At 64.3% G+C, this 18767-nt stretch overlaps 5 protein-coding genes across 10 annotated transcripts; 2 read left to right on the top strand and 3 right to left on the bottom strand.

Moving 5' to 3' along the window:
• Nucleotides 1-70: 70 nt before the first annotated feature.
• On the bottom strand, nucleotides 71-2663 carry RAB24 (RAB24, member RAS oncogene family). The gene is made up of 8 exons (XM_015876044.2): nucleotides 2490-2663; nucleotides 2129-2197; nucleotides 1531-1609; nucleotides 1384-1451; nucleotides 1175-1274; nucleotides 820-870; nucleotides 666-728; nucleotides 71-475 (listed from the first exon to the last, which is right to left on the bottom strand). Exons 1-8 carry the CDS (start codon nucleotides 2604-2606, stop codon nucleotides 411-413), a joined length of 612 nt encoding a protein of 203 aa, XP_015731530.1. The 5' UTR covers nucleotides 2607-2663; the 3' UTR covers nucleotides 71-410.
• A 22-nt stretch (nucleotides 2664-2685) lies between these two features.
• PRELID1 (PRELI domain containing 1) lies at nucleotides 2686-4371 on the top strand. The gene is made up of 5 exons (XM_015876041.2): nucleotides 2686-2887; nucleotides 2966-3191; nucleotides 3346-3459; nucleotides 3605-3683; nucleotides 4088-4371. The coding sequence occupies exons 1-5, from the start codon at nucleotides 2796-2798 to the stop codon at nucleotides 4222-4224; spliced, it is 648 nt and encodes a 215-aa protein (XP_015731527.1). The 5' UTR covers nucleotides 2686-2795; the 3' UTR covers nucleotides 4225-4371.
• Nucleotides 4372-4460: 89 nt separating this feature from the next.
• MXD3 (MAX dimerization protein 3) lies at nucleotides 4461-5884 on the bottom strand. 2 transcript variants are annotated; one of them, XM_015876043.2, is made up of 5 exons: nucleotides 5555-5884; nucleotides 5426-5455; nucleotides 5236-5350; nucleotides 4998-5169; nucleotides 4461-4930 (listed from the first exon to the last, which is right to left on the bottom strand). In XM_015876043.2, the coding sequence occupies exons 1-5, from the start codon at nucleotides 5773-5775 to the stop codon at nucleotides 4821-4823; spliced, it is 648 nt and encodes a 215-aa protein (XP_015731529.1). In that variant the 5' UTR covers nucleotides 5776-5884; the 3' UTR covers nucleotides 4461-4820. The 2 variants fall into 2 exon arrangements, with proteins under 2 accessions (XP_015731529.1, XP_015731528.1); XM_015876042.2 differs by having other exon boundaries at nucleotides 4998-5350.
• A 105-nt stretch (nucleotides 5885-5989) lies between these two features.
• Nucleotides 5990-9651, bottom strand: LOC107320318 (lateral signaling target protein 2 homolog). 4 transcript variants are annotated; one of them, XM_015876037.1, is made up of 13 exons: nucleotides 9518-9651; nucleotides 8748-8888; nucleotides 8545-8682; nucleotides 8241-8443; nucleotides 8078-8167; nucleotides 7906-7995; nucleotides 7716-7817; nucleotides 7473-7646; nucleotides 7244-7362; nucleotides 7062-7175; nucleotides 6782-6859; nucleotides 6584-6699; nucleotides 5990-6500 (listed from the first exon to the last, which is right to left on the bottom strand). In XM_015876037.1, the coding sequence occupies exons 1-13, from the start codon at nucleotides 9557-9559 to the stop codon at nucleotides 6375-6377; spliced, it is 1533 nt and encodes a 510-aa protein (XP_015731523.1). In that variant the 5' UTR covers nucleotides 9560-9651; the 3' UTR covers nucleotides 5990-6374. The 4 variants fall into 4 exon arrangements, with proteins under 4 accessions (XP_015731523.1, XP_015731526.1, XP_015731524.1 ...); XM_015876040.2 differs by having other exon boundaries at nucleotides 9478-9595; XM_015876038.1 differs by lacking the exon at nucleotides 6782-6859.
• A 683-nt stretch (nucleotides 9652-10334) lies between these two features.
• On the top strand, nucleotides 10335-18759 carry FAM193B (family with sequence similarity 193 member B). Of its 2 annotated transcripts, XM_015876033.1 has the most exons (10): nucleotides 10335-10615; nucleotides 11981-12220; nucleotides 12847-13069; nucleotides 13383-13592; nucleotides 14017-14431; nucleotides 15418-15613; nucleotides 16336-16572; nucleotides 17077-18094; nucleotides 18275-18350; nucleotides 18435-18759. In XM_015876033.1, the coding sequence occupies exons 1-10, from the start codon at nucleotides 10427-10429 to the stop codon at nucleotides 18529-18531; spliced, it is 2901 nt and encodes a 966-aa protein (XP_015731519.1). In that variant the 5' UTR covers nucleotides 10335-10426; the 3' UTR covers nucleotides 18532-18759. The 2 variants fall into 2 exon arrangements, with proteins under 2 accessions (XP_015731519.1, XP_015731520.1); XM_015876034.2 differs by lacking the exon at nucleotides 13383-13592 and having other exon boundaries at nucleotides 10368-10615.
• Nucleotides 18760-18767: the final 8 nt, after the last annotated feature.

Raw genomic sequence — 18767 nt, 5'->3', positions numbered from 1 at the left:
GGCAGCGGGTGAGAGCACGAGCAGCTGAGCCACAACCAGCGGACACGGCGCCGGCATCGCGTGAGCCCCATGTCAGACCACAATGCATTTTATTTACATTGTACACCTCGATAGAAGACGCTTAAATAATCCGCAAAGAATCGGGCGGGATCTCCGAGAGAATAAATTAATGGCTGCCGCCCGGTCTCTGCCAACAGGCAGCAGGGGCACCTCGGTGGGTGCCTGCGGCTCCCAGCACCGCGCAGCTCCACACGCTGAGGCCAAAGAGCAGAGCGATCCATGGGCTGTGCTTCCCTTGTGTGCCGCAGACGGCTCCAATACAGCTAAAATACAGCAGGTAAAAAACAGACGGAGTCCAAAGAGCAGCGGGCGGGCGGCCCGCATCAGCACTTCCCTTTTGGCTGAAGGTCTCAGTGGTGGCAGCAGCTGTACAAGTAGGAACTGCTTTTCTGGCCCAAGTCAACACCTTTCTCCTCTGGAAGAGAACAGAGCAGGAGGGGCTGAGGGATCTGTGTGGTGACTCTGAGTGTAGCCCACCCAAAAGCCCAGAGGATGTCCTTCCCAGCAGAGCTTACAGACAGCAGGGGGAGAAGGGGGACTGTGAGTCCCCCCAAGTGTCTGCTCCATGAACCTCCCATGTGGGCCCCCCAGCAGTGGGCGCTCACCTGTCATCTCCTGGAAGGCAGTGAAGTGGACGTAGTCCTCGGCCACCTTCTGGAACAGCTCATCTGCAGGGATGGAGGGGCAGCGTGGGTGCCCACAGTGCCCCACATCCACACACAGCCGCTCGTGGCACTGCTGTGCCATGGAGCTACTCACCCACATTCTGTCCCGTCTTGCTGGAGGTCTCGAACAGCTCTGCCTTGACCTCTGAAATAAGGGCCCAGATTAGGTGTTGCAGTGGGCACAGCACGTGCCCCCAGCTCAGCTGTCACCGGGGCCACCCCTCAGCTGTGGCTGCTACCAGCGTAACTGGCTGGGACCCAGGAAACAACCGTGCACTGCTCCGGGCTCAGCTGGCACCGGCCCCAGGCGGCTCGCTGGGACATGCTGTGCTGGGGAAGCTCCTGGCAGAGCCAAACCCCATTGCGCAGGGAGCCCACACAACCCCCAGAGGGGCAGATACAGCAGCTGGGCCCTGTGGGGTCTGGGCGGTGGGAAAGGCCCTACCTACCATCAGCGTAGTCCTGCACATCGTGGAAGTCAACGTCTCTCTTTCTCCTGTCCTCCTCCAGCAAGTCGCTCTTGGTGCCACACAAATAGATTCTGCAGCCCTACAGCAACACAAGGACAGCGGGCGCTGCCACCACTCCCCAGCCCCAGCCCCTCCACGAGCTCCCACCCACAAAACAACTCCACCACAGAGCTCATCCTCAGTGTTACCTCCTCGCAGTTCTGCAGCTCGTTCACCCAGAACTTGGCGCGCTGGAAGCTGCTGCTGTTGGTGAGGTCTGGGAGAGAGGAGTCAGGTCCTGCCCCAGCTCCACCGTGTCCCCCCCAGCCCCACCATCACCAGCCCCGAGCTCTCACCGTAGCAGACAACAGCAGCTCGTGCCCCGCGGTAATAGATGCGGCTCATGGCCTCGTAGCGCTCAGAGCCCGCTGTGTCCTGTGGGAACAAAGGGAAAAGTCAGCGAGGGGGTCAGGGGCTGAGCAGGGCCGGTGTGAGCAGGGACAGTGTCAGCAGGGACAGTGTCAGCAGTGATGGTGTGAGCAGTGATGGTGAGCAGTGATGGTGTGAGCAGTGATGATGGTGTGAGCAGTGATGGTGGTGTGAGCAGTGATGGTGTGAGCAGTGATGGTGTGAGCAGTGATGTGTGCCAAGCAGTGATGGATGCTTGCTGAGCAGTATGGTGCAGTGAGCAGTGATGATGGTGGAGCAAGTGATGTGTGTGAGCAGTTGATGCGTCTGCCGTGTGAGCAGTGATGCGGGGGAGGGGAGCGGAGGGGAGTGAGGCGGGGACGGGGCGAAGGGGGGGTGGTGAGCACGCTGTATTGGGTCACGGCATGTCGTCAGCAGTGATGGTGTCAGCAGTGATGGTGTGAGCAGTGATGATGGTGTGAGCAGTGATGGTGTGAGCAGTGATGGTGGTGTCAGCAGGGCCGGGGCTCAGTGCTCGGTGCTCACCCAGATTCCCAGCGTCACCGTCTGCTCCCCCACTGTCAGCACCTTAGCCACGAACGCAGCCCCGATCGTCTGCAAAAGAAGCGTTGGAGGCACGGCGGGGTCAGGGGGGGGATCCGAGATGGGACACGGGGAAACACACGGGCTGGGGATGCGGTGGGACACGGCACCGGGGGGAACACGAGGAGTCGGCGGGGGGGGGGGACATTGGGCCAACGGAGACGAGCGGGCTGACACGGGGATACGGGCACATAGAGAAGAACGAGGGAACAACGCGGGGACCCGACCCAGGGGAAGCGGCCCGGGGACACGGAGGGGACGGGAACCCCGGGACAACCGGGCCGGGACAGCGGGGGATCCTCACGTTCTGGTAGGGCCCGGCGCGGAAGCGGCGATGCACGCAGCGCTCCACCAGGCTGCTCTTGCCCACGCCCTCCTGGCCCAGCAGAACCACTTTGGCGTCCACCCGCCGCCCGCTCATCCTCGCGCCGGGCCGGGGCGGGGCCGGGGCGGCGGAAGCGGGCGGGGCTCACGGCGGAAGTGCCCGCGGGGCGGAAGTACGTGCGAGCGAGGCGGAAGTGCGCGGCGAGGGACGGGGCCGCATGGCGGCCGCCCAGCAGGCCAGGGCCGGAACCGGGGCGGCGGCGGCGCGGCCCTGAGCCCTGAGCACATGGGGAAATACTGCGCCAGCCTGGGCGTCCTCAAGGGGCCCTGGGACCAGGTGTTCGCCGCCTTCTGGCAGCGCTACCCCAACCCCTACAGGTGCGTACGGCCGATGGAGGCCCCGCTCCGAGCTGCCGGTACCGGGCGCTGAGCGGCGCTTCCCTGTGTCCGTTGCAGCAAACATGTGCTGACCGAGGACATCGTGCACCGGGAGGTGACGGCGGACCACAAGCTGCTCTCACGGCGCCTCCTGACCAAGACCAACCGCATGCCGCGATGGGCCGAACGATTCTTCCCGGCCAACGTCGCACACAACGTTTACATCGTGGAGGATTCAATCGTGGACCCCAAGAACCGAACCATGACCACGTTCACCTGGAACATCAACCACGCGCGTCTCATGGTGGGTGCGGGGGGGTTTGGGAGCACCCAGAGCTGGGCTGTGCTCAGAGCTGTGCTCAGAGCTGTGCTGTGCCCTGAGCTGTGCTGTGCTCTGTGCTGTGCTCAGTGCTGTGCTGTGCTCAGTGCTGTGCCCTGAGCTGTGCTGTTCCCTGCAGGCAGTGGAGGAGCGCTGTGTCTACAGAGTGAACCCTGAGAACAGCAGCTGGACCGAAGTGAAGCGCGAGGCCTGGGTCTCCTCCAGCCTCTTTGGCGTCTCGCGGGCAGTCCAGGTGAGAGCTGGACCTGGACACTGTACTGCTTTTCCTCCTTTCCCTGTCACTTTCCGACCTTTGTGATCTCTTGGTGGGTCCAGAGCCACGAAATATTTGGGGTTGATCAGCCTGGGATAGAGGCTGAGGAGTTTTTCTGTTGCAGGAGTTTGGTCTGGCCAGGTTCAAAAGCAACGTGACCAAGAGCACTAAAGGATTTGAATACGTGCTAGCAAGGATGCAAGGTAAACAGCCGAGGGCAGGGTAGGGCTGGACAGGACAAGGCTCTGGGAGATGCAGGTCGTGCTGGCATCACTCTGTGTGCAGGGCCCGGCTTGAGCTAAATTGACTGTGACATCTTTGCTCTTTGCCTTTTGCCTTTGCCCTCACCAAGTGCTCTTCCGCTTAGAGCTGCCAGGCCCAGGCTGTGCTGGTCAGGGCTGAGCGGGGGTGGAGCACGGGCAGGAGCAGAGCAGCAGTTGTCACGTGCCTGGAGCTCACTGGGACGTGCTGTGATGCATGTGGGCTGGGAACACAGGGCTGGGCTTTCCCTGTATGGAGGAGGAGGCAGAACGTGGCTCACCCAGCTTGTTTTAGCTGGGGCGGGGCGGGGGGAACAGGCATCGGGTCAACAACTCGTGTGTTTCAGGAGAAGCTCCATCTAAAACTCTGGTGGAAACAGCAAAGGAAGCAACTGAGAAAGCAAAGGAGACAGCTCTGGCTGCTACAGAAAAAGCCAAGGACCTGGCGAGCAAAGCAGCCACCAAGAAGAAGCAGTTCGTGTGAAGAGCTGGACGCAGGCAAGAGCTGGGCTACGCCAGAACAGATAGGAGCCTCCTTAGATTTTATATTTTTAACTGTAAAAGTCTGACAATCAGCTGCTGTTAGATCCTAAGGTGTAATTATCATTAAAGAGTCAACTTCCACCTCTGACTTGGCTGAGGGCTGGGCTGTCAGAGCAGAGCTCTGGGGATGGATGTGGGCGGTGAGTCCTGCTGGCCGCAGGCAGGAAGCAGACGTAGTTTAACCAAGTGCCTTTACTGCAATAATAGTGTCGATATGTACAAGAAAAGGAGTCAAGGTGGTGGTGGGAGCGCGAAGCGTTGCTCAATGTGCTCACTTCCCCTTGCTGGCTTCACCAGGGTTAGCCTGGAGCTGCATCTGGGGGGCGGGCACTACCCTGTGTCTACTGTACACACATCCCCACTGGGCCGGGCTGTCCACCAGTGCTGCTTGTACTCCTGCAGCGCTTTGCTGTGCAGTGGAGCCCGGAGCCGTGCGCCCAGCGCTGTGCCCAGCTCCATCCAGCCGCCTGGGCTGGGGATGTAGGGATGCACCAGGCACCCGATGCCCCCACAGCCGCGTCCCGAGGGACAGCGCCGTCAGGACCAGGGGCTGCGGGGGCTGGAGTAGCTGTGGTCTCTGCCGGTGCTGAAGCCGACCAGCGGCTCCGCACCGAGCCCAGCGCCCTCCACGTCGATCTCGGCCTCCTCTGCGCAGAGGGGCAGGAGTCAGCGCCCAGCGGCTGCCCCGTGCCCCCCCCCCATCCCCGTACTGACCTCCGTCAGACCCCGACTGCTCCGAGAGCCGTGACGAGTCCAGGCTGTCCGCTCGGATCCGCTCCGTCCCGCCGGGGCTCAGCAGCTGCTCCAGCCGCTGCCGCAGGTTGCGCTGCCTGCTCCGCAGCCGGTCCTTCACCCGCTGCGCCGTCACCTCCTGCTCCTGCAGCCGCTGCGGGACCGGGGGGGTCAGAGCCGGGGCAGGGCGGAGGGACACGGACCCACGGGCTGAGCTCACCTGGATGTGCAGCCGGGCGCGGCGCAGGAGGCTCAGCGTGGTGGAACGGGCCGGGCCCGCGCCCAGCGGCACCTGCTGCTTCAGCTGCTCCAGGCAGCGCCGGAGCTGAGCCCGCCTGCGGCCGGAGCGGCGGTCAGTGCTGCGGGGAACGGCCCGGCCCCGCGCCCCGCCCCGCTGCCCCCGCCGGTACCTGTGCTTCTCCAGCGCGTTGTGCACCGACCTGCGGGAGCGAGCGGGCCGTCAGCACCGGGACCGGCACCGAGACCGGCACCGGCAGGCCGTGACGCCCCCCCCGCCCCGTTCCCCGGCCGCCCCTCACCTGCCGCCGCTCCCGGCCTGGCGGGGCCTGGCGGGGCACGGCGACGCGTATCCGTGCTCGGCCTCCGCCAGGCACGGCGGGACCCGGTGTCTCCGCTCCCTGCGCTCCAGGAACTCGGCCGCCTGCAGCAGCACCTGGATGCTGGAGGCCGCGCGCTCCGTGGCTGCGGCCGGGCCCCGCCGGGTGCGGGCACCGCGGGAGGCGGCGGCGGCGGCGCCCATTGGAGGCGGGAGGAACCGGGGGATGGCGGCGGGGAAACGACTTCGGGCGGGAAACACCGGGCTTCAAATTTGAATCGCGGCGGGAGGGGCGGGAACGGGGACACGCCCACGCGGTGACGGGACGCGCCCACGGACCCACGGACACGCCCCTTCGCGCCGGCGCGCCGCTGTCACGTGTGTGCGCGGGGTGGTGTGTAATGAGCGCGCGGCTCCATCGGTTCCACCGGTTCCATCACGTCTTTATTAAGGTCCCTCCGGTTCTGTACCCCACCCCCACACCCCGCCGGTCCCGGTGCTCGTCGCCCCCGGGCAGTGCGGTCACGTGAGGCTGTTTGCGCCCTTCTCAGGACAGTCAGCGCGGGGGGCGGCTCTGCCCGATCCCAGCAGCAGCCGAAGTTCAGCTGCAAACACACGGCGGGGCAGAACCGCGACGAGCCGCGATGCAGCCCCGTGTCCAGCCCCGTGTCCAGCCCCGTGTCCAGCCCCGTGTCCAGCCCCGGGCTGTGCGGGCACGGGCTGCGCGCTCCGGCGGCCACCCGGCCCCGCGGGTGCGGGCTGTGCCCAGCAGCCCCACGGCCTCGTCCCGCAGCCGGGGCCGCTCAGCGGGTGCGGACACGCCAGGCCGGGAGGTGCGCGGCGTGGCAGTGCGTGCACACACGGACGGGTCGGGGCTGGCCGCAATGGGGCAGCGCGGCGCTGTGCGGGGAGCAGCGGGAGCAGAAGATCTGCACGGAGAGAAGCGGCACCGAGTAGAACCGCGGCTCCCGGAGCCCCGCACCCGGCCCAGCCCCGCCACGACCCCCGGTACCTTCCCGCAGCTCCGGCAGTGGTGGCGGCGGCGCAGCAAAGTGAACGGAGCGCGGCAGGCGGAGCAGTGGCTGCAGCTGCTGTCCGGAACCCACTCGGGCCGTCTGTGCGCTCCGGCTGAGAAGGGAAAAGCAACGAGGGAGTTACCGGAAGTCGAGCCACACGGCTGGCACCGCCATCCAACCCCACTGCCCCTCACCTGCCCTCTGCAGCCCGGTGGCATCTCTGGGGCTGGGGCACAGGGGGCAGTCAGCCACACGGGGCACATCCTCATCCTCTGCAGGGACAAAGGTCATTTATCTGGCTGAACTGGGGCAGGGCTCAGCCCCAAGGGTGTCCCCATGGATGCGATGCGTGGCAGCATGCCCCGTCTGCCAGCATCCCCAGCTGGGCACTGTGGCTACACTGTCCCCACTCTATTGTCACGGCCCCATTGCCCTGGGGCAGGAGCCATGCCCCGTGCCTGCCCTGTTACGCACTGCTGCCTCCTGGCTCCTCTGAGGTTTCTGCTGGAGAGGCCACGATCTTGAAGACTGTTTTCAGGATGCAGCGCAGGTCACTGGCAAAGTTGGTCTGGAGCTGATCAGCCACCCCTGCGTGGGGATGTGAGCTCAGGGCACTGCGGGAGCACGGTCAGGAAGGGGATGCAGCATTCACTCACCGGAGATGCAGACGAAGAGGGTGTGCAGCATGTCCCTGGTGCTGCTGTAGTGGGAGCGCAGCTCTGAGCAGCGGGAACCTGGTGTGGCCTCCAGCCATGGCCCTGGGGGGTGCTGGGGGCTGTATATGGGGAGGTGATGTTTCACCCACTGGGTGGAACAAAAAAGCCCTGTCCCACCAGGATTGGCCACCCTGTCCCTGCTCCCTCCCCAAGCAGACCCTCCACGTGCCTCTCTGTGCACGGGTTGTCCAGGAGACCCCATGGAGAAGGGGGGGCCACTCTGGGCACTGCTTCCCCCCATGCTGGTGGGGTGACTGAGCCGCAGGGATCCTCTGCTTCGGCTGCACAAAGGCTCCTCTCCAGCAGGCACAGCTCCTCTGCTGACAGCACCCGCAGCAGATCCCTGCAGGAAGGAGACAGCGTGACCCCACCTCACCCTCACACTGCTGCCCCCACCCCGCTGCCCATGTACCTGATCTTCATCAGCAGGTTGTAGAAGGGGCTGAACACCCGTGACATCTGCTCAGGGCTGCGTTCCAGGCTGAGGGGACCCTCAGGGTAGATGAGGAGACCACTGCAAGGGGACAGCATGGAACATAGGGTGGAGGGGTCAGCACGGGGCACCCCCAGGCACTCCTGGAGGGGGAGGGGGCTACACACACCTGATGATGGCCAGACGAGGGATGGTGAACATCAGCAGCGGTTCGTAGCCATCAATCATCTCCTGGGTCAGGTAGCCCAAGCGCAGGGCTCTGGGGAGCACACAGCCTTACAATGGGGCTGGGGTGATACAAGGATGATGCCCCATGCCCCCCCAGCACACCGTGTCCCCACCTCTCCACTGTCTCACAGAAGAGCACGATGATCTCCTGCTGCCTGTAGATCTCATCGGGGGATTTCACTGCCACCAGCGAGGACACGTAGCTGTGGAGTTGGGGGACAGTGATGTGCCACTGGACCCCACTGAGCCCCCACAGCCCCAGTGGCCAATCCCCACCTGAGCTCAAACTCAGCAAACAGACGATCAAACTGGACGAGTGCAGCCCGCACAGGCTCAGGGTATGTGCCGGGCTGGCTCAGGCTCTGCTCCCGCAGCAGCGCCCGCACCAGCTCCAGGCTGCACAGCAGGTTCCTGGCACGCGGCCTCAGCTGTGCCCCCTCCGCCTCCTCCAGCTCAAGGAAGGTCCCTGCCAGAAGGCACTGCCGGGACCAAGGGTGTGTCAGGAACCGGGACCGGGGGGAGCCAAGGGGACAGAGCCTGGAGCTCACCCCCAGCCCGTCATCCCCCGCTCAGAGCTGACCTCGGCAGCAAACAGCATGTGGTTCCCCAGGTTGTCCACCAAGAGCTCCTCGGGGAACTTGACGAGGTAATCACGGCTGTGTCTCTGCGCGGGGATGCACTCCTCCATGATGCGCTCAATGACGGCCAGCAGCTGAGCCTGGTGGGGACGGGGACGTCACCGCAGCCACCCCAAGAGCCCCGCGCTGAGGTCACCATGTGTACCTGGCTCAGGTGGAGCTGGTTGAGGAGCACCAGGTACTGCTGTGGGTCCAGCTCAGCGTCCAGCCCGTTGATCTCGGCCACCACCCGCGTCACCCGCTCATCGGCGAAGAAGAACTGGGAGAGCAGCCGGGGGTCTGAGCGCTGCGGGCAGATGGGACGAGCCATGGGGTGACACACGGCGCGGCCCCGGATGGAGCCACCTCGCTGTCCCCGCCCATGCCTCAGTTTCTCCAGAGCAGGACGAACAAGCTCGTCCTCATCCCGACAGTGTGGGCACAGCTCCGTGCCTGACTGTAAACACGGCAGCGGGTGAAAGGTCTGCGGGGAGGCTGCGGGTAGGGAGCACGGGGACACCGGCAATTCGCCCCCGCCCCGCCGCTCCCCCACAACTCCCCCGCGATGACCGGGGCTGCGGGGCCGGGGCTGCCGAGGATCGGTGCCAGCGATGGGGGGCGGCCCCGGAGCTGCCCGATCCCGTCGGGCTCCCGCGGCACCGTGAGTCACCGGCCGGGCCCGAGGCAGCGCTTCCTCCTCCCGCCCCGCTCCGGTCCGGCCCGGCTCTGCTTCGCTCTCTGTGAGCGCCCGAGCCCCGCCGACCCACGGCCGGTAACCCCGACACCGCCCCGCACCGGGGGGCTCCGCCCGCCCCCGCCCATTCTCGGTGCCAGGTGCCCACGGGCGCGGAGCTCCGCGTCTGGCGGCCGCCCCGTCGGTGCGACTCGTGCCGTACCGGGAACGGGAACAGCCTGCGCCGCCGCCGCCGCTCTCACCTTGGGCCGACGCAGCCACCTCCGGAGCACGGCGGGCAGCATGGCGCGACCAGGAGCTCCACCGCCGCCCGGCTCCCCGCGCCCGCCGCTCACCAACGGGGCGGGACGGCACCGGGCACCGCCCGGGGGCGGGACGGGGCGGTGTCTGCCCAGCTCCGGGGTCGCGGTCGCCGGAACCCGGCGGGCCGGTCCCTGCCCTCGGAGGATCCTGCGGGCTGCCCGCTGCCGGGAGCCGGTCGCCACCCGACGGGCCGGTTTCTCGCTGCTTTCTCATCGCGGGCGGATCCCGCCGGGCAGGGCGCGGTGCCCGCTGTGCCCCGTGTGGGTGCTCCGCTCCCGCTTCCCTTCCCCCTCGGTTCCCGGGGCTCCGTCGTTGCCCCCCCCCCGCCATCCGTGGGGCGCGGCGAGTCCCTCCGTGGGACGGTTCCCGGCTGCTCCCACCCGGTGTTTCAGACTCCGATAATTCTGACGGTTCGACCGGGGCTGTTCACGGGCCCATAACCCGCTCCGTTCCGCTCCGCCTCAGGGCTCAGGACGTCCCCGATCCACGGCCGCTCCCCGGGGCCGGCGGGGCTCGGAGCGGCGGCGAAACCGCTCCTGTAACGGAGCACGAGATGAACCCGCACGGCCGAGATGAGCCGAGTGACGGCTGAGCGCTGCGGCATCGTGCGGGGCACAGCGTTACGCCCAGCATCGCCCCGTGGCGCCCCACGCGTGTTCGCGGCGTCGGGTCCGGGGGAGGCGCCGCCACCTCCCACCGCCAGGGGGCGCCGTTACCGCGCCGCACCGCCCGCTCTAAAGATGGCGGCGGCGGCTTCGCCTCCCCGGGCCGCCCCCCCCCGGGCAGGGGCCGGCCGGGCCGCGCCGCCATATTGGCTGTTGTCCTGTGTGCGCCGGGCCGCGCTCGCCATGACTCGCAGGAGGAACAAGGTGGCGGCGGCCGGAGCAGCCGGGAACCGCCGGGAACGTCCCGGAGGAGCCGCCGGGACAACCCCCGCCCCGCCGCCGCCGCCTCCACCGCCGCCGGAGCCGCCCTCACCAACCGAGGCCGCGGTGTCGGCGGGCGGCAGCGCCGAGCCGGGCAGAGCCGCCCCGCAGGTACCGGCACCGGCACCGGCACGGCCGCGATCGGGGCGTGCGGGAACGGCAGGACCGGCCTCGTGGTGGGGTCGGGCTGTGCGGAGCCGGCCCCGGGATCAGCGGCGTGTGGGGCGCCATGGGCGGGCACGGCCCCGTCCGCGTGGGGATGTGAAGGGATGGGGATGGGATGGGATGGAGATGGGATGGGAGCGGGGATGGGGGCGGCCCGCGGGGCTCCGTGCCGGGATCCACCGGCGTGTGTGAGCGGGGGGCGCGGCCTCACCCTGCCGTGTGGGCCGGGAGCTCCGTGCGCCGCCGCTCGCGTTGAGCCCCGGGCACAGGGCGGCTCCGCCATCCCCGCTGCTCCGCTCGGCCCCGTGCCGGGGATGCCGCGTGTCCCCGGGTTGTTCGTAGCGCTGCGGGATGCGCTCCCGGGCCGTGGCTGAAGGTCCGGCCCCGCCGCAGCGGAGCGGCAGCCGGTGCAGGTGTGTCCCCGCCGTGCCCGGCTGCGGAGCGCGATGCAGGAGCCGCTGTGCAGCTCCGCCCGTGTGCGCTGCGAAACACCGGCCCCATTGCACGGAGCGGCGGCTGCTCCCGCTGTGACTGAGACACGGGGTGACCCGAGACCCCCCCGGGCCGGGGAGCTGCGTGTCCCCCGTGCTCTCCTTGGCCCCTGACCTTTGCTTCACCTTGAGCTTGGAGACGCCGCCTGTTTCACAGCAGCGGTTCCATCTGTGCTCGTTGTTTGGGACACAGCGCAGTGGCAGCTCGTCCTGGCTGCGGGGACTGTGCTGAGCTGCGGGCTGGGGCCCGGTGATGGTGCAGCGTTGGGCTGTGAGCCCTGGCCCTGCTGCTCTGTGCAGGAGAGCACCGGGAGCTGCACCCCACCCTGGTGCATGTGCCTCCGGTTGCACAGAACAAAGAGGCGGGTGGGAGGGCGGTGATGTGTGAGTGCTGTCATGGGGCTCTGCAATGAATGAGCAGGGAGCGTTGTGGCTCAGGGTCCCCACGACAGCCCTGCCTGGTGACATCTGTGGGTCGCACTTTGCTCTGGGGGTCCTTGTGGTGCTGTACCGCAGGTGCAGTGGGAGCTGCTGTGACTTAACAGCGTAATGTGGTGCTGGCTGGTAGTAGGATGGATCTTTAGCATGGCGTGGTCCTCCCAAGGGGCTGAGATACCCACAGCTGGCACATCCTGGGCTGGCAGCAGGTGGGCAGCACGAGGCTGCTCTGTTTTACTGAGAGAAGGTGCAGACCCGCATGCAGCCTGCAAGAAACGTTCTGCTTTGTAGTCAGATCCTGAAGCCTTTCATGTACCTGCGCTGACGTGATGCTCTGCAGCAGATCCTTCAGGTGACTTGTGGCCTGTGTGTCCCGCTGCAGGTGCTGCCCACCGCCAACCAGTCCGTGCAGACGTGCTGCCTGCTCTGCCACCGTGAGCGCAAGGACTGGGGAGGCCCGTCCCACAATGGGCTGGTTTCTCCAGGTGAGAGGCTGCCACCAGACTTCGTGCCAACGCTCGTGCAGAACCTGCTGGGAGAAATGCCACTGTGGATCTGCCAGAGCTGCCGGAAGAGTGTGGAGGAGGAAGAGCGGCGGGCAGTGCAGGAGCAGGCCCTGGCGGTACATGGCAGGGGAGCAGTGGTTGGAAGGGCTGGGGCTCCCAGGAGTGCAGCCTTGCAGTGCTGATTGTCCTGCGGCGTGTGCTGGGTCTGCGGGTCCCTTCCTCGCTCCATCCTTAGCTCCTCAGGTGTTGCTCAGAAGGGGTAGGGGATGGTGCAGTGACTTGTCTGGCAGCCTGTGAGTTGTTGGAGCTGCTTTGGCAGCCCTGCCATGCTGTGCTCTGTGCTCCTCCTGCACTGGCCCTGTGGCAGGCTGCTCGCTGCCCGACCCAGCTCTGTGCTGCCACGCTGGGTCTTGCCAGAGCTGCACTTGTCAAGGCAAAAGGGGCAGTGTGTGGTGGGGCAGGTACCTGCCCCTGTGCAGAGCTCGAGGGCCAAGCAGTGACTTCCCATGTGGCTTTGTTTAACCCTGGCCCACGCTGAACACAAGTGGAGCAGCACGTGGCCTTTGGCATCCACCTGGCTGTGGGCTCTGGGAACCAAGCTGCCCCTCTGCTGGATAGAGGCAGTGAGAGGAGCAAGGGCTTGGGGTCAGCGGAGAGGGTCTTGGCCCCAACACCCTGGGACAAGGGTCTCCTGCCTCTCTCCCAACCCTGCTCCTACTTCACTCTGTGTTTTCCCTGCCAGGTCTCGTTATCCCACACATCCTGCAAGTCACAGTCTTGTGGGGGTGGTTCCCACTCCTCTTCCTCTTCCACCTCCTCCTCTTCCTCCTCGTGCCACGGGAACTCAGGGGACTGGGACCCCAGCTCTTTCTTGTCTGCTCACAAGCTCTCGGGCCTCTGGAACTCGCAGCACACCAACGGGGCCACACAGGGCAGTCCCCTTGGGGCCCCCCCTGCTGCGCTAGGTGAGTTGAAGCCAGTTGCGGGATTGAGAAGAGCTGTCTCACTGGTCTTTGGCTTAGGCTATATCCTTGCAAGCAACTAGACCGATGGGCAGGGGCAGGCAGCAGGGGGCTTCTACTGCAGCAAAGGCAGGGGGTACCAGGACGCTGGAGCATTTCCTTTTCTAGGAGTGTAGCTCCAGCACAGTGTCAGTATGCCACGCTGCAGGCAGGGTGCAGGCAGAAATGCTGTGCTGAAGGCTGCATTGCTTTCCTCACCAGAAATGGCCATGAGATACCCAGCAGTAGCCAGGCCCTAGCTTTGCTTTCCTTGCAGGTGACAAGCACCCCAGCCTGGCTCTCTCTCCAGAGTGCATCAGCCAGGCTCCTGCCACGGTGGCGGGGCTCAAGGCCTGTCCCTATGGCCATGCAACCTCCCCTGCCACTGGCAGTGCTGCCCCAGGCTCGCCTCTGCCTACCTCACTTGACTTCTGCAAGACGCTGCCGAAGCAGTTCAAAAGCATGTGCCGGAGGGCCACCCCACCAGGTGCGTGTACCAGGGGTAGGTCTGGCCTCATCCTCCCGGCCCACTGCTTTCTCTGTGCCTTTCCCCTTGTTTTGCCCTTTTTGTCAGGGCATCTGTGGGGCAAATGAAGCTGCTGAGGCCCATTGCAAGCAGAGATTACTTCTGGCTTTTAACCTGAGTGCCTGGGTGGGGGGGAGGGACAGGTTTTGGCGCTGTAGAAGAAACCCATGTAATGTGCTTTCCGTTCTGCTCCCTCAAGAGCAACCCAATCCCCATGCATTGCCTTCTGGCTAAAGTTTGGTGCTATGGTACCTCTTGGTACTAGTGGAGACCTGGGAGCTTTCTAGCCTAAGCTTGAGCTGAGGGACCTGTGTGCATTTGGGCTGTGGGACACCTCTGAGTGTGGCCCTGTCACCTGACTGTCTCTGCTTCTGCCTGTCTGCAGGTGAGGCCTTCCACTCCTCAGAGCATCATCAGCACTCGGACCTCACTGCTCCCCCCAACAGTCCCACCGGGCTCCCCTCCCAGCCACCAGCGCTGATTCCCTCCAAGCAGATGCCTGCCCACCCAGGACCCTTTGGCTCCCCTCCACACGTCCCGCTGGGCACCACCCCACAGGCTGCACTCTTCCCTGCGCCCAGCGTACAGACGGCAGCCCTGAAGCCAACATCCGAGTCCCCTTCTGCTGGCACAGTCTCACACAGCCCGGGGTCATGTAAGAGCCCTCACCTGCCCCCTGCCAATGTGCCGCTGCTGAAGATGCCACCTCCGCTTTCGGGCTGCACTCATCCCTGCAATGGGCACTGCAGTACTTCGCTCATCCCTCCACCTGCCTCCCACCAACTGCCCGGCACAAACAGGTGAGTGGATGAGCCCTGCATGTTTCCAACCTCTCCTCACTCACTGGGTGATCCCACCCATGCCCAAGGATGTGAATTCCCCTGTGGAGGGATTGACCACCCTGGAATGGTGCTGCAGAGAGCAGCTGTGTTTGTGGGCCAGTTCTGCTGCTGTAGACCCCTGGTCTTTGAGGGTTAAGCTCTTTTTCTCCCTACATGTCTTCTCTGTGCGGTTGTCCTTTAGTACTGTGGTGCAGAAGAGACTGCTTGCTTGCTTACTCCTCCTCCAGCTAAAAGACCCAAAGAAACCGCCCGGTCAACCTGCTGTTGGCCAACAGGACCTTTGTCAGTGAGACCCATCGGGCAGCTGAGGCACTGGGCAAAGGTTCTCAAGAAGATGAAGCCCGTGGACTGGTGGTTCTGCTCGCCTGCTCCCCTGGCCCTCTTTGGGCTACCTGTGCCTTGGAAGAGAGCATGCTGAGTCGAGGGCGTTGGTTCCTCTCTGCTGATAAGCTCTCCCTGCGGAGGGCCAGACAAGTCTGGAGCTGGAGCTAGAGGAATGGTGCTGTGGGCCGTGCCCTGGCTGCCCTGTCCCTGAACTGGGTGGTCTGTGCCTGTGGGAGTCGGGCCTGCCTGCACGTGGGGATGTCTGGCAGCTGCATGCAGTTCCAGTGTTTCTCACCTGTGCTACTTGCCACCCCCAGTGAGTACCGCTCCCTGCCCTGGGATCAGCTCGTGGCCTTGCAGGGGACATTGCTTTCTGGAACTCTGGTGGGCCAGCCTGCTGCCTGCTAAGAGGTGCTGGGGGGTGAAGAGTTAGGAATGCCTTCTGTCACAGGCTCCTACGACATTTTCCTTGCAGAAGGAGGGTGCAGGGGGCTGGGGTTTGTCTGCCCTGCAAATCCTTTTGCTCTGGCACAGGCTGCCTCGGGAAGGGTGTTCTTATACAACTCGTGGGGTGATGTTGAGCTTCTCCACTTGCACTCACTTCTTGCCATTCTCCTCAGGGACCCATCTTGCAAAGGACACAAGTTCCCGAATGGTACCAGCTGCCATCCGCCACAGCCATGCGAGGCAGATGAGGGGCTCGGGGAGGATGAGGACAGCAGCTCGGAGCGCAGTTCCTGCACCTCCTCCTCCACCAACCAGAAAGATGGGAAGTTCTGTGACTGCTGCTACTGTGAGTTCTTCGGCCACAACGCGGTGAGTGTTGAGCTCTGCAGTCACCTCTGGTCTTTGTGCTCTGCTCTGTGGTATAAAGTTGGTGTGTGGAGACCATGGAGGTGGCAGTGTCTGGCCACAGCTTTTCTCTGCCTGTATGTATGCCCCCCCAGTTGAATTCCCTCCTGCCTCATCAGCCTGCTGGTGCCCTGCTCCCTGCTCACAGCGTCCTGCCTTTCAATCTTTGTGGCTTCATCACAGAATTGTAGGGGTTGGAAGGAGCTTCTGGAGATTATCTAGTCCAACCCCTCTGCTAAAGCATGTTCCTTGGAGTAGGTTGCAAGGGAAAGCATCTGGGTGGGTTCTCCCTTCAGAGAAGGAGACTCCACGACCTCTGTGGGTAGCTCTGTAATCCTCAAAGTAGTTTTCTCTAACATGGAACTTCTTGTGTTCCAGTGTGTGCTAGTTGCTCCTTATTTTGTTGCTGTGCACCAATGAGTAGAGCCTGGCCCCATCCAGTCATTAGATTCCCCCTCAGTCTTCTCCAGGCTGAAAAATCCCAGTCTGTTAGATCAGGAAGATGCTTCAAGCCTCTAATCACCTTTGTAGCTATGTTGGAAAGGAGTTCAGTAAAGGTTGTGCTGAGACCTCAGGGACAGGAGTGGTTGGGGAGAGCGATGGGTGACTAGTGTGGAAGCTGGGGCTGCCTGTGTGTTACACTGGTTCTGGTTCCTGCCAAGCTTGACAGCTCTCACCTCCTGCAGCCACCAGCCGCTCCCACAAGCCGCAACTACGCCGAGATTCGGGAGAAGCTGCGCTCACGCCTCACCAAAAGGAAAGAGGAACTGCCACAAAAACTAGGGCACAACAGCAGCTCAGGAGAGCCCGCTGTGGACCACCGCAACGTGGATGAACTGCTGGACTACATCAACAGCACAGAGCCCAAGCCCTTGAACAGTGCCAAGGCGGCCAAGAGGGCACGGCACAAGCAGAAGAAGAAGGTGAGGCTGGGCAGAGGGAAGCGCTGCTCTGTGTCCTGTCTGGCTAAGCAAGGTGGGAGCAGAGGGCAGGAGGGGGCCTGTCCTTACTCCTCTCAGCAGGTCAGGGCAAGACTGCTCCTGGTAGGGCTTTGCATTCTCCCACTTCCATTTGGTTTCTTGAGCTCTGTACCCTCTGTTGTCCTTCTCCTGAGTTGACACCAGCTCTTTGGAGACTTCCCTGCCCAAAGCATCTGTGAGGGTCAGGCTGCTCTGTTGTGTGCTGTGGCTCCGACAAGCAGTGTGTCTATGTAGTGCTCTGAAAGCTTGTGCTCTTTACTGGTGCCTCATGCCCAGGGTGGTGTCCACTGCACAGAGTGGTGGTTGTTGTGATGCCTACAGGGGCATGTGGCAGTTCAGGCAGTTTGGGGAAGCCATGCTGAACAGTGGCTCTTGGTTTGCCTGACCAGGCTGGTGTGTGGCCTGCACACGTGTGCCTGCCTCATCTCATCTTCACTTGTGTTGCAGGAGAAGGAGAAAGCCCAGCTGGAGGCAGAGGCCCAAAAGCGGGCAGAGCGTGCCCCTGCAAACAGCCAGAACAGGGAGCCAGCTGAGGAGAAGCTGCTGGAGTGGCCAGAGCTGGAGCTGGAGCGTGTGAACAGCTTCCTCAGCAGCCGGCTGCAGGAGATCAGGAACACCATCAAAGACTCCATCCGGGCCAGTTTCAGTGTCTATGACCTCAACCTGGATGTCAACGACTTCCCCAAGAAGGCAGCTGTCCTGGAGCAGAAGAACCTGATCTCCCACCTCAATGGCTCCTCTGACCTGCAGGACATAGACCTGGCCCTCGCCCCACTCAGCCTGGGCCCCACCAAGAGCCACTCGCTGCTGCGGGGTGAGCTGGGCCCTCGATGGGGCGACGGGCCGGGGGAGCTGCCACTGGCCCCGACGGCCACCGAGAACGGTGTGGTGAAGCGCCTCAGCGCCGTGCCCAGCCTGTCCCGCATGATCTGGGTTCAGTCCAAGGCTGCAGACTCTGCTGTGGATGGCGATGGGCAGAGCCCGGAGCCCAAGGAGGGACCGCAGCCCAAGGGGCCGGAGCCACAGGAGCAGGTGCAGGCAGGGGGCCGGCAGCGGAAGAACAAGCGGCAGAGCGGGCAGGTGAAGAAGGGGGATGGTGCTGTGGTGCTCAGCGGCCAGGCCAGGCTGGAGAACTCTGGTGTGAAGGGGCAGGTGCTGGGAACCAAGCACCCTTCGAAGCCCAGCACTGCAGAGCTGCAGCGGGCGGGTGGCTGCACTGAGGTGGAGAGTGGCAAGGGGCAACCCTGGGGCTGCAGCACTGCCAGAGCGGAGAAGGAGAAAAGCAACGATTGGAAAGGGAGGAGGGCTGAGGGCAAAGCTGAGCTGCCGGATCTGGTGCAGCTGCCCACCCCGGCCAATGGGGACCGGCAGCTGCCTCCCCCCGCTGCCCTGGGAGGATCCCCCCAGCCCAAGGGCAAGAGCAGGAAGAACCGCAACAAGGTGGAGAAACCCAATACCTCTATCGGTGAGTGCCAGCAGCTCCGCTCTGCACCTGTGGCCCTTCCCCAGCCCTTGTCCTGTCTGCTGCCAGGTCCTGCCCTGTTGTGTGTGGGGTCCCATCCCTGGCTCTGTCCTGCTGGTTGCAGTGGGTTTTAGGGCTGTTGCCATGTTGTGCTGACCCTGTGCTCTGTGCTCTGCTCTCCAGATGACGTGTTCCTGCCCAAGGACTTGGATGGTGCGGAGATGGACGAAACCGACCGGGAAGTGGAGTATTTCAAGAGGTGAGGAGGCACCTGGTGGTGTTGGGGCTGTGCTGGATGTTGTGGTTGCTGTCACTCACTGTCTCTCTGTTGTGTCCCGGGCAGGTTCTGTTTGGACTCTGCCAAGCAGACGCGGCAGAAGGTGGCTGTGAACTGGACCAACTTCACCCTGAAGAAAACCACTTCCAGCGCAGCGCAGTGAGGTTGCGGGGCCGCCCCCTCCCCATCCCCGCTCCGCTCCTCACTGTGCCCCGTCCCCCCCCGGGTGCCCCCGGTTCTCCTCTATGGGGTTCCTCGTTCGAACACCCCGGTGCTCTCCTGCCCCGCGGGGCCCCCGGGGCTCCCCCCCCATCCAGCTCCTGGTCCCGTCCCGCGGAGCAGCCCCGTGCTGGACCCAATAAAGAACTTTGTAATTTTTTATTTTATTTAACCCCGGCC

The sequence above is a fragment of the Coturnix japonica genome, chromosome 13 (genome assembly GCF_001577835.2).
Source record: "Coturnix japonica isolate 7356 chromosome 13, Coturnix japonica 2.1, whole genome shotgun sequence".
NCBI classification, from domain to species: Eukaryota; Metazoa; Chordata; class Aves; order Galliformes; family Phasianidae; genus Coturnix; species Coturnix japonica.
The sequence above is the reverse complement of the archived record's forward strand: the minus strand, read 5'-3'. Positions and strand labels throughout refer to the sequence as shown.